The sequence below is a fragment of the Rana temporaria genome, chromosome 1 (assembly GCF_905171775.1).
Source record: "Rana temporaria chromosome 1, aRanTem1.1, whole genome shotgun sequence".
Taxonomy (NCBI): Eukaryota; Metazoa; Chordata; class Amphibia; order Anura; family Ranidae; genus Rana; species Rana temporaria.
Genome location: NC_053489.1, coordinates 181196117 through 181209734, shown reverse-complemented (window position 1 = coordinate 181209734; position 13618 = coordinate 181196117). Strand labels below are relative to the sequence as shown.

The following is a 13618-nucleotide window of genomic DNA, read 5'->3' as shown; positions in this document are numbered from 1 at the left end:
CTCATATAACCCCCCCACCCCAAGTTTAAAACATTTTCCAGGTTTTATTGCCATCTGTACCTCAGTGTGGAATGTCCCCCTTACTGCCTGTGCAAGAGGGACACAAGAACAGGAAACAAGTGGAAACCTTTCGTATGCACGACTCTGGATAAAATGAGAATCACTATTGTTTGCTTTGAAAAAAAAAAAAAAAAAAAAATTGTACCAACTTTACTGTTTTTTGTTTTTTTATTCATTGAAGTGAATTTTCTTCCCACAAAAAAAAAAAATAGCTTTTGAATGACCGCTTCGCAAATACAGTGTGCCATAATATATTGCAACGACCGCCATTTTATTCTCTAGGGTCTCTGCTAAAATATATATTTGGGGGTTCCAAGTAATTTTCTAGCAAAAAGTACGGATTTTAAACTTGTAACGCAACAAGTGTCAGAAAAGCTTGTTCAAGTGGTTAACCCCCTTTAAAAATTAAAAGTCACCAGCTACACATACTGTAGCTGCCGACTTAACATTAGGACACTTGCCTGTCCTGGAGTCCAGCAATGTCGGCACCGCAGCCGATGTATATATGGGCTGGTCAGGTGCTGCCTTCGCCATTGTCAGTAAGGAAACCCCAAGCAGTATAGTCTTTCGGCTTTACGGATGCGAAGCATACTGTGCTCTCATTGGCCCGGCAGAAGGTGGAGGAGGGGGGCCAAGCTGCTGACGTAATTCGCAGAAGCTCAGTCTCCCGAAAGGGTCAAACGTGGTTCTTGGGGGAAATCGGATAAGCAGAAGTTCCACTTTTGCAGACCAAAGTTCATCACTGATCGAAATGAACCAAATGTTGGGATAAACTTTGCAGGCTGCCCTTGTTACATGAATCGTGAAATTGCTGGATTAAGATCGTGAAAGGGGGGGGGGGTGATTTTTAAACCCACTAAAAGCCCATATACACAGGCTTTTGGCAAAGTTGCATTCAACCCTTTCGCTGTCAGACATTTTTTTGTGTTCTTTGCAAAGTTAATAAAAAAAAAAAAAAATTTAGGCCTGAATATTACACAAAACTCAAATATATATTTTCTGAAAGCGGACACCCTAGAGAACAAAATGGTAGTAGTTGCAAATTATTTCACACGCTATTACCGCAGTAAAACACGTACTAACACAAATTTTAGGGCAAACAATAAATTACACAAATTTTTGGTAAAATATAAAAGACGAGGTTGCACCGAGTAAATAGATACCCAACATGCCAAACCTTAAATTTACATGTGGCCGTGAAATGACGACAAACTTACCCTATATTTTCTGTAGGCAATGCTTCAAAAGACCCATATAGGTATCAGTTTAGTGTTACGGAAGTGATCTGCGTTTTAAAATTATTGCCCACTCAGGCGTACGCGGCAATATGCAACGTGTTTCGCAAGTCGTGTTTTCACGCGTAGGAGCCCCAACGCATGCGTTACAGACCTGGCAGCAAAAGGGTTAAGAGATTTGCAAAAAAAAAAAAGCCAAAAACTCAATCAATTTACACACTAGTCTTTTTAATGCTGTACAATGCAGACCGATCTTTTGACAAATTGGCCCATATAGAGGCCAGCAGATATCCCATTACATGAAATGGTTAGGATGATGTGTCCTAGACACCAATATTGGTTTCTAGCAACCCAAAGTATGTTTAGTCATCACTACTTTAACCATGAATCAGCAAACCTGCTATAGATAAGACACCGTCAAGAAGCCAAGCAGCTTTATTAAAACTCAGACTGCAATAGAAAAAAAGCCAAATGAGCATAACAAGTGCATATGCAAGGCATAGACTAGCAGGCAATATATTAACATTTTCAATCCCCCTTACCCCCATTAGATAGATGTAATACATAAAAAAAAAAGAAAAAAAAAAAAAGAATTATAGCATGCATTTTAACCACTTGCGGAGCCCGCTCTCATTTTACATGGTACTTTAATGTTCAGATTGCTGCCATAACCCCAGTATATTCTTAAATGGCAGACAGTCCTCTTCCTGACAAAAGCAGATTCACCACAAGATCAATTTTATCGAGGGCAGGAGGGAGGCCCCCCCCCCGTCCACCGCTTACGGCGCCAATCGGGTTCTCTCCCTTGAGACATGGATCCGAGTGAGGGAAAAATGGCCCCCGCTCAGCTCCATAACATTGGATGACGGAAGCAATGTCAAACGTCACTTCCGCCCAATGGTCTTAAAAGGGGGAAACTTTAAAAAAAAAAAAAGCCACGCCGAGCTCGCGGACAGAAGCGAATGCATACGCAAGTCACACCCTCATATGAAAAATGGTGTTCAAAGCACACGTGAGGTATCGCCACGATTGTTCGAGCGAGAGCAATAATTCTAGCAAAAGACCTACTTTAACTCCAAACTGGTAACCTGTAGATGTCAAAATTTGTCGACCATCTTACGAGCAGACGCATTTTTGAATCATGACATGTTGGGTCTATCTCTCTCTTCTCTGTGTACTTTTTTTTATATTTAACATTTTTGAAAAAAAAAAAAAAAAAATGTATGTACCTTTGGTTTCACATTAATATATAAATTATATATGTGCAAAAAAAAAAAAAAATATGTACAACCATCAGTCCTAGAAATGTTCTTGTAAAAATCACCAGTAAATTACCGGCTGCCGCAATCGCACGGAGGCACAGGATCCTGTGTCTCCGTGCGCCCCTACCTCCCCCGCCACGCGATCGCGGCTGGCCCGCGACAGCCGGTAATTAAGGATGCGGCTTTGCGGCCTTGTGAAGTCCCAAGCTTCCTTCTGTGACCTGGCGCCATCTGGTGGTGGCCGTTGGCATTACAAGTAAAACAGCAGTTTTAATGTATAATTTTTCAGTTTTCACTGCCATCTCCTTCCCTCTAATTCGAACCCCCAAACATTATATATATTTTTTATTCTAACACCCTAGAAAATTAAATGGCGATCGTTGCAATACTATGTCACGCCGTATTTGCGCAGCGGTCTTACAAGCGCACTTTTTGGGGGTAAAAAATACACTTTTTTTAAATACAATAAAAAATAAGACAACAGTAAAGTTATCCCAATTTTTTTATTATATTGAGAAAGCTAAATGTAACGCCGAGTAAATTGATACCCAACATGTCACGCTTCAAAATTGTGTCCGCTCGTGGAATGCCGACAAACTTTTACCCTTTAAAAATCGCCATAGGCGACAATTAAAAAATTCTACAGGTTGCATGTTTTGAGTTACAGAGGAGGTCTAGAGCTAGAATTATTGCTCTCGCTCCAACGATTGCGGCGATACCTCACGTGTGGTTTGAATACCGTTTACATATGCGGGCGCTATTCGTGTATGCGTTCGCTTCTGCGCGCGAGCTCGTCGGGACGGGGCGCATTTTTTTGTCTCCTAACTTTTTTTTAGCTGGCTCCTAGATTCCAAGCAAATTTGTCAAACCCTGCATTATACCATTGTCTTGCAGGTTTTTTTCCTCTCTTCAGCAGGTTACTACTCTCCTTCAAACCAACGTGTACAGCAACTTTCACATAGCATGAAGTAAAAAGATTGCAGTTTACCTTTATTTAAATTTTTATTTTTAAGATGCTCCATCCTGGACCCTCCAGCCAGGAAAAAGAAATCCTACACATTTCTCTTTATGTTTATGGAGGGCCCGCAGCTGTCTTTGCCATAATTAACCCTGCCTGTACTGTGCCAGGGAATGTGTCAGATCACTTGGGTTAGGAAATCATGATTTACAGGCTCATCATGGAAGCTGTGGTTATGCAATTTAGTGATTAGTGACAAGAGATTTTTAATTGCTTATTGCATTGTTCTGCAAATCTAACGAGTCGAATAAGCTTCACATGTTTAAAAATAAATCTATATTTAGTACTGGTGACAATGCGTTTTATATACACACACACACACACACACACACACACACACACCCCATGACACATTTGCCATGATAGAATTATGACTGCCATTGATTAGTACATTGTGTACTTAACATTGCATTACAAAATGTTAGTCTTTTTACGGTTAGGAGTTGGTACAACTTGAGCATTTGGGTAGCGTTAAAAAAGTAGGGCATGTTAAAGCGGATGTAAAGTAACCATTTCTTTTTTGGGCATGATAAATTTGTGTTTTAGATACAGCAAGTGAAGAAAGTAAAAATGTGCTTAGTAGCTTCTGGTGGGGGATCCCTGTTTCCCCATCAAGTTTAATTTTCAAAAGCCCAAACCTGCAGTCACTAGATTATGGGTAGGCAACCTAGGGCCCTCCAGCTGTTGTGGAACTATATTTTCCATGAGGCATTGCAAGGCTGGCAGTTACAGTTACACTTACTCCCAGAGGCATGATGGGACTTGTAGTTCTGCAACAGCTGGGAGGGCCCCAGGTTGCCTAACCCTGTACTAGATCATGAATGTAAGTAGTACAAAAAAAAGCAATTACCTTAGCAAACAACCTGCAATGCATTTTACTCAGGGCTCAAGTCCTGCGGGAACGCGTGGGGTACGGAGTTCCTGCACTTTTTTCACAGCAGGAACTCAGTTCCCTTTGCAGGAATAGAGCAGCCGAGCCAATTCTTCACTAATTGGCGATGCCCATCTCGAGTTATCGTCGGATTTAGAAAGAACTTGCTTCTTTCTAAATCCTGCGATAACTCGCGGCAGACCTCCGCAATGTCTCCTGGGAACAATGACAAAAGCTCCCAGGAGACATTGCGGCATCGAGGAAGTGACGCAATACCAGCACACTACCTGATGAATCCATATGCAGGAAGCGGCCAGTAACATAAAGGATTACTAAGGTACAGTGGATCGAAGAAAAAAAAAAAAAAACATGCGGTTTAGTAATTATGCATATGAGCGTATCATTTTTTTTTTTTTGGTGGGGGAGTGGATCTTGGGTGGGAGTTCCCACACTTTTTCCCCCAGGACTTGACCCCTGGTTTTACTGCACTAAACCAAAGCATATATATTGATGCATGGGGGGGAAAAAACACACACACAAACACACACACACACACACACACACACACACACACTTAACCCCCAGCTTGTCAGCGGCATGGTTTTTTATCTTGGGTCAAGCTTTGTTTAAACAAAGGTAAACCCAAATAGGTTGTTGCTTAATCAGAGGGCTTAGAACAGTTTAACCTTTATCCAAGTTGGAGTGATTTCAGACTCCTCCTCCAACATGCTCGCAGCACTCATCTTTCAGCGGATCATTGCATTTCTACCACAAGTACTGCTGGCTATGATCTACTTTATTTCTTACTATACATGACTGGCCTGAGCAGAATTACCACAATCTAGCACAGTAGGAAACAAAGACTGCCCCCCCCCCCCCCACAGAAAAGGAACCATCATTTGTGAAAAGTAAAAAATAAAGTTCTGTCATCTTTGCTACTTCACACCGACTGTCTTTGACAACCATCACAATCTATCAGTGGAATTTTCTTTATGGATTAATAGAATCTTCTGCATGACACACTATGTTGGTGCAAGTCCATTTACAGACAGCTGCGTTTTGCATCAGCCCAGACAGGCTTGCAGGTATGACAACATACAGGGACTCAAATGCATGGGCCTTTTTTTTTTTTTTTTTTTTTTTTTTTACAAGAGAAATATGGGATATTTTTGGGGGATCATACTTGCCTAGGTGGATGCTGCATCTGTCCACAGTCGGCTCTAATGCCGCATACACACCATCACTTTATGTGATGAAAAAAAACGACATTTTCTGTGAAGTAAAAAACAACGTTTTTGAAACTTCAATTTTCAAAGACGAAGTTGCCTACACACCATCGTTTTTCTCACAATGTTCTAGCAAAGCGAGGTTACGTTCACCACGTTTTTCCATTGAAGCTCGCTTCATAAGTAGCTTCTGGGCATGCGCGGATGAAAAAACGTCATTTTAAACGACGTTTTTGCTACACACAATCAATTTCTGTGAAGTAAAAGTTGACGTTTTGAAAAACGACACATAAAATTGAAGCATGCTTCAATTTTTTTTGGTCGTTTTTTAGAAGACATAAAACGACGTTTTCCCCCACACACGGTCAATTAAAGTGACGTTTTTAAAAACGTCATTTTTTTTCATCACATAAAGTGATGGTGTGTACGCGGCATAAGGCTGAGAACCGATCGGTTCTCACAGCTCCATGAGCAGAGAGCTGCACTGTCAGTCACCGACTCTCTGCCCCTCCCCGCTCACTGGAGCGCTGGGCCGTGGAGGGGTGGGAGCGGGGGACTCAGGCTCTCAGCGACTTGCCAATAGGCTGAGCCGGGTGTCTGTCCAGGCACGTGGTAGGATCCTGACCATATATTGGCACGATCTTTCCCTAAGCCTGGACCGGCTCTGTGATGTCAGCCGACACAGGACTTTATCTCGCTGTCTGCTGAAAGTGGAGCAAAAGAGCTTTGGCTGTACGTCAAACGAGTTGTAAAAGGCACAAGGTTTTTTATCTTAATGCATTCTAAGCCATCCTGGACACTACACCTGATTGAGGAGACACAGCAGTGGCACCCCTGGATCCCCCGGCTGTCAACGTCGGTCAGCTAACCAGCGGGGACGGGGCCAAGGCTCCATGTCTGAATGGGGACACGGAGCTCTGACTCTGCTCGGGTGCCCCCATAGGAAGCTACTGACTGTGGGGGCACTCAATAAGAGGGTCCAGGAGAAGCAAAGAGGGACCCGAGTAGGAGGACCAGGTTGCCATGTGCAAAACCAACTGCACAGAGGAGGCAAGTATAACTTTTTTTTTCAAACAAGACTTGAAAATCACTTTAAAAGAAAAAAATTTTAAAAACACACGCGCGGAAAAAGTACTTTGTTCAATGAGAAGTGCTTTGCCAGATGGTTGCTGTGTCGAAATCTTGAGTCCTCTGCACTCAATCCCCATCCCCCTACAGTGGTAATCTATGCAGTGCTGAGGAGGGTGTTACTACAGCTACTGGACCTGTCGTAGGCACTCAAAGAAAGCAGACTATGCCTGCCCTTGCCACTCTCCTCCCCATGCATAGAAGCTGTACTGTACAATGAATGGAGTAGGCGGACCTACTGAAGCTTCTATGAATGGAGAAGAGATGAATAAATGGGCATAGCCAGCACTCTTGACAAGTGCCTATTACAGGTCCAGTGGCTGTACAAGTCCTTCAGCACTTAAAGACTACCAGTACGGAGGTATGGTGCAGAGGGAGCAGATGAAAGATTTCAACTAAAAGCAGCCTCCAGCACAATGGACCATTCTTAATCAATGCAATTTCTTTTTTTTTATTTAAAGTGGAACTCTAGTCACAACCAAACTACTCTAAGACCCCTTTCACACTGAGGAGTTTTTCAGGCGGAACAGCGCTAAAAATAGCGCTGCTATACCGCCGATTCCGGCAGTATAGCGCCGCTAGTTTTTGATGAAAAGGTGGTACACAGCTTATGGCATTCAACATTACACAGCAAAACCAGGAATGCATTTCTCATCGACCAGTCCCAGCCGGGCACTGCAGTCACTTGGCATTTCTCTCACCCCCCCTAGTATACATTTCCCCGAATTATAACATTTATCCCACATGCGCTCCCAGCAATCTATCCATAACCAGATCCACCGGTGAAAGCCCCGGTGTATCCAGCCACGGAGCCCAAAGGTTTTCATATTTACGGTTGCTTCCCCTGTGTTGGTAAATGAGTTTCTCCATACGTATCATTTCACCCATTCTATCAATCCACTCCCTTAAAGTCGGAGGGGTCTCAGATTTCCAGTGTATCATAATCAATTTTCTGGCCAGGAACAACGCCCTTTGCACCGCCTCCCTTGTGTACACCTCCTCAACATGTTCCTCCAACACCCCCAGTAAACCTACTCTGGGGTCCACAGGCATGGATACCCCAAAAACAGAACAGTACTCATCACCTCAGACCAATACTTGTGCAGTTTGGGACATCTCCACAGGAGGTGTATGAGGTCCCCATGGTCACGTTTGCATCTAGTACACACATCATCTGTCTGCATTCCCATCAATTGTAACCTGCGCGGCGTATAATACACCCTAAAGATAATGTATAGCTGAGTGAGTCGATGAGCCACATTCAGTGAGCAGGAACTCACCCCCTGGAATATCTCCTCCCATTGTTCTCCATCCAATTGTCCCACGTCCCTCTCCCACTTTTCTCTTACCATGACTGGATGCTGTCCCAAGAAGTATTGTAGTAGGATGGCGTAACATTCAGAGATAAATCCCTTCGAGGACACAGCATCACCCAGGAGACTAAACACCGGAGTCGGCGACAGATGCCACTCAGATGACCTACTCTGGGCCCTCACTGCGTGCTGAAGCTGCATATATTGAAAAAGCATCGAGGATGGTAGCCCATATTCCACCCGCAAATCTGCGAATGGCCTGAGCCTCCCGTGTCTAAATACATGTTTAATGTGTGTGACCCCATGACTTTTCCACCCACCTCCGATCTGTAATTTAGCCAGTTCTGTATAAGTATCATTATGCCATAGGGGGCTGTAGTCAGTGTATCCATCAGCTTGCTGTACATATTTGCATTTGTTCCATACCTTTTGTATAAGATTATACGTGGGATATTTCTTATTAGGTTTGGCGAAAGCCAGGGCCTCAAGTGCCATGGGGATGGGCCCATCCCCCACCGTGTGTAGCATCAGTGCTCCGGAGGAACCAGCCGGCTCCCTCCCGAAGCACCCCACCAGGTGTTGCAATTGCGCCGCAAGGTAGTACAACCACGGGTTGGGCAACGCCAGCCCGCCATTATCCTTGGGTCTCTGAAGATGTTCAAGTTTAATTCTTGGCGTCTTATTCTTCCAGATCAAGGACCGGAAGATAGAATTCACTATTCTAAAGATTTTTAAAGGGATCACCACCGGGGCGTTGTGGAGGCAATAAAGCAGCTGTGGCATTAATATCATCTTTACTAGGTTTATCTTACCCGCCACCGAGATACGGAGATTGTTCCATGACTTGACCCTTTCCCGGAACCTCTGGAGCAGGGGGGATATGTTCAAATGGCTAAAATCCCTGGGGTTGACCGTTACATAAATCCTGAGGTATTTGAAGGAAGTCGTGACTGGTATAGGGCAGGACGATGTCACCGTTTGTGTGGCCTCCCCATCTAACAATGGCAGGGCCGACTTTGACCAGTTAATCTGTAGGCCAGAGTACCCCCCGAATCGTGTAATGGTTGCCATGGCCTCCCTCAGAGACGCATCAGTGTCTCCCATAGCGCCGCTATTTTTAGCGGCGATATACCGCCAACGCAGGTCCCGGTCCAATGTGAAAGGGGCCTTAAAGTATTCATTATCCCAACATTTCATATTCCGGATATGTGCCTGCTGTACCATGTACTTGTATGAAAAAAAGTATCCTGTTCTTTGTATTGCATAGTTTGTATGAAACTCCTGGTGTTCCTGCCAGTTCCTCTGCATTACTTTTAATAACTGACCACGCTAAAGAGGTCAGTTCTCAAGCTATGCTGGGGAACTCGGAATGCTCTCCTCCAATAATCAGACTTGTCCCTTCACTGGGAAGCTCAGTTTACTGTTGCTCCTACTCCGGCCAGCACTTAGGCCCCTTTCAGACGGATGGCAGTTTTGCCGCAATTAAAAGCATGTACATTTTCAGTGAAATTCAAGGCTTTGGGCACTGCGATTAGCTGCATTTGTTCATTGCGATTACGTGCAGCTACATGCGGCCGCGTTTAGCTGCGGTAGTCATTTCCATAGCAACCCTTTTTATTTTTTTGATTATGACGTGCTTCCTGTTTTTTTTTTCTCACGCTGCTTTCCGCAGTTGACACAGACTGCGATTACCTGCGGTTAAGTGCATATAGCTGCGCCAAATCGCACCTGGACGCATTCAATTCCATTTCTATTCGCACCAAACCGCATGCAACGAAATCGCAGCTAAACGTTGTGTGAATGTGGCCATAGGAAAGCATTGTGTGCTTTTAGCTGCGGTAAAAAACTAGAAAATCCACAGCTAAAAGCACCATTCTATCCGTCCGTGTGAAAGGGGCCTTATACAGCTCAGAACAGAGGGAACATGATAAAAAAAAAAAAAGAAAGAATTGAGGTTTAATATCTAAAACAAATGTTTTGCCTTTCATTTGTATTTTAAAACTGAATGGATTGTTTTACAAGGTATACAGGGCACAAAATGTTGTAAATATGCAAGTTTTCTCCTTCACTGATGGGCACCGATGAGGCTGCACTAATAGGCAACATTTATGGAGGAGTCACCGATTAGCATCCCTGGTGAGCATGGGTGGGTCTGCACTGATGATCAGCACAGATCCCCATCAGAGCCACCAATCGGCTCTACTCGCATCTGTCGGTGCGAGTGGAGGGAAAGCAGATAAAAGGCTCTTCCTGTTTGACATAGGCTCTTTACCAAGATCAGAGATGTGGTGTGTCAGACCAACACCACACGATTGTGGCTTATCCTGCTGGACAACATATAATGTCCAGTCAGGATAATTAAAGCACTTTCCGTCCATCATTCTATATGTCAGGCAGTAGTTCAAAATGCTCCCCCCTAACATATACTAACTATCCTGTGAAAAAAAAAAAAAAAAAAAAAAAAAAAAAAAACCCCACACACACACACCTGTCTTTGGCAGCTCTAGTCACATGATCATCCCCTCTTTCAGCCAGCACCAGCTGCAGGTCAGAGGAAGGAATGCCAACAAAACCAACCATGGGTGACATTCACCACTCAGGCATTACCAGTCGTTGAACACTCTCTCCATTTCCCCTGCAGCCGGCTGACACGAGATCATGTGATCGGACTGGAGTGGCCTGAAAAAAGGGCAAGTATACAGATCTTTTCTTCCACAGGATAGACAGAATAGAGGCTAGGAGAGGGAAGGGTGCATTTTGACGAGTATCAAGGTTGCAATGGAATTTCAATTTGGGATTCAACATGGCTTCAAAATAAAAATCATATGTAGTATAAATCACACAAAAAAAAAAAAAAAAAAAAACCACACAGAATGATAATTCACCTTTACATAAAAAAATAAAAAAAAAAAAAATAAAAAAAAAAAAAAACGGAAGAAAAAACTGCCACTGTAATGCCAGCCAAAGGATGCTTATTTGGGCTAGTGCAGTTATGAAAAAGACCACATAACAAAATAAATTCCCATCGGTTGCCAAGGGCTAATGCACTTTGCACATAGAGGGTTATTGAAAGTTAATTACAGTGAAATAACAAATGCCATAATGAAGCCTACAAAAGGAAATGTACTAACTAGTGTAGTAGGTGGTGTGCTTTAAACCCCAACAAAAAGTTCAACATTCCTTTAACCAGCAATGGCGCAGCCAGTAAATCCTGAAGAAGTGTGCCGACCCAGGAAAGTCCCTCTATAAAGCATTATTCTGTAGGCCACAAGGAGAGGGGTGGCCATCTAATTTTAGTACTGAACACTGGCAGGATAATCTTCCAAGCTTACGATGCAGCCAACTCTCCCCATGGATCATGTTCTTCAAACCTCCTGTCCAATTCCAAAAATATCCAGAATGTGTAATCCCAAAATACAAAGGCCTTGGATGAGCTTCATGGAATACGTACACAGTGCCAATTGTCATGTATAAAAGCAAGCATCAGAAATGAAGCCATCAGCAGCTTCCTTTCTTTGCTACAGACATGATGACCCCGTTCTAATTTGTCAGTAGACTGGCCCAAACAGCAGCGATAGGGTGAGGGCATTGAGAAAAGCTCCTTTTCTTTTTTTTTTTTTTTTTTAATTTTATATTTTTATTTCTCAAAAATCAATACTAGTTGATAAATTGTTTATTTGAGCTTCTTCTTGGGACGCAGGTTGTTTGTGTGTCCACACTTCTTCTTGCGACAGTTTACAGCACGAGGATGAAGCCTAGCATAGCATTTGCGGCAAATCATCTTGTCACAGTTGTACTTCTGGGCAAGTTGCCTTAGGGAAGGCTCAATGATACCACCACGAAGACGCAACACCAAATGCAAGGTGGACTCCTTCTGGATATTGTAGTCCGACAGTGTACGTCCATCTTCAAGCTGTTTGCCAGCAAAGATCAGACGCTGCTGGTCAGGAGGAATACCTTCCTTGTCCTGGATTTTGGCCTTAACATTTTCAATAGTGTCACTGGGTTCAACCTCTAGTGTGATTGTTTTCCCAGTAAGGGTTTTTACGAAGATCTGCATGTTGGCGCCTTCTTGCTTTCCCGCACGGCAGCCGGAGTAAAAGAGGAAAGGACTGAGCGGAAGTGCGCTGACGTTATCACACCAGATCCTTAGGGCGGGACATTAGAGTGTCAAGAAAAAAAAAGCTCCTTTTCAATAGTATGGATACTCAAGAATTGAGTACATGCAAAAAAAATTCCCATTGACACAGTGTCTGCAGACTGGGCTTAAAAAACGGTCATATAGAGAGCATTTTTTGTACAAAGTCTTGGAGAGAGAGTTATGTTTTTTTTCTGCCAGTAAGCTCCAATCAGAAATGTAAACCGGAAGGTTTTTTTCCCTGCACACTGGGCTTAAAAAAAAAAAAAAGTGGGAAGAGCAATCAAAACAAAAAACTAACTTCACCCCAAACAACTTTAAAACAGCCGCCTGCAAAATCTTTGCGGCCGAAAGAAACATCTGAAGATGCACTCACATCAACCTTGTAAAATTTGGAAAAGGGGTAAATGGACGACCAAGTTGCCGCCTTACACACTTGTGGAACAGATGCTTGATGTCGGAAATCCCAGGACGCACCAATAGCTCTGGTCAAATGTGCTGTGACAGGAGGCGCCTGCCCCTTATGGGCATAAGCCTGGATGACTGTATGCCTGATCCACCTAGAAATGGTGGCAGACAAGACACAAACAGTGAGTCAGACCTCCAGAATGGAGCTGTAGCAGACAGGTACACCCACAAGGCACGTACCACGTCCAAGGTATATAACTCAGCCTCTTTGGGATGAGACGGCAGAGGACACAAAGAAGGAAGAAGAAGGTCCTCATTTAGGTGAAAAGCTGAAACCACCTTCTGAAGAAAAGAAGGCTGCGGACGTAGCACCGCCTTATCCTTATGGAGTACCAAGTAAGGTGACCTGCAAGACAAGGCTGCCAACTCAGAAACTGGTCTGACAGAAGTAATGGCCACTAGAAAGGCCACTTTCTGAGATAGTGTCGAGAGGAATTTCTCTGATCTCAAAAGGGAGGCTCCTGTAGAGCCGAGCGCCCCAGATTCAAATCCCATGGAGGAAGCGGTGGTCTAATATGGAGGGGGGGGGGAAATCACATGTTGAACCCCCTGTACAAACGTAACCACCAACGAATGGGTCGCCAAGGGTCGTTGAAAGAAAACAGCCAAGGCTTAAGGCAAGTTTCTGATCCACTCCACGCTGCAAAAACAGCAGGACCCTGGAAACCGAATACGTCAGTGGACGCCACTCCATCTCTTCGCACATAGAGATGTAGGCCTTCCAAGAAAACTTCCGTGCCCTCAGCATGGTTGAAATGACCGAATCCGACAGACCTCTGTCCATTAGTACCTGGCTTTCAATAGCCATGTCGTTAAAGCCAGCGACTGTAAAGCAGGATGAAGTATGGGACCTTGAGACAGAAAGTCCTCCCGCAATGGCAGCCGCCAGGGCGCATCCG

The 13618-nt window shown here is 43.9% G+C and overlaps 2 protein-coding genes across 3 annotated transcripts in view; both read right to left on the bottom strand.

Annotated features, from left to right (window-relative positions):
* Positions 1–13618, bottom strand: part of LOC120933719 (MLX interacting protein) — a 147689-nt gene that overhangs the window by 78647 nt on the left and 55424 nt on the right. The gene's annotated exons all lie outside the window — the stretch shown is intronic.
* On the bottom strand, positions 11739–12229 carry LOC120933732 (ubiquitin-60S ribosomal protein L40). Its single transcript, XM_040347098.1, has one exon. The coding sequence runs from the start codon at positions 12171–12173 to the stop codon at positions 11787–11789; it is 387 nt and encodes a 128-aa protein (XP_040203032.1). The 5' UTR covers positions 12174–12229; the 3' UTR covers positions 11739–11786.

Coding starts and splice junctions, on each gene's coding strand:
- LOC120933732 (XM_040347098.1), bottom strand. CDS start 12,173: ATGCAGATCTTCGTAAAAACCCTTACTGGGAAAACAATCACACTAGAG.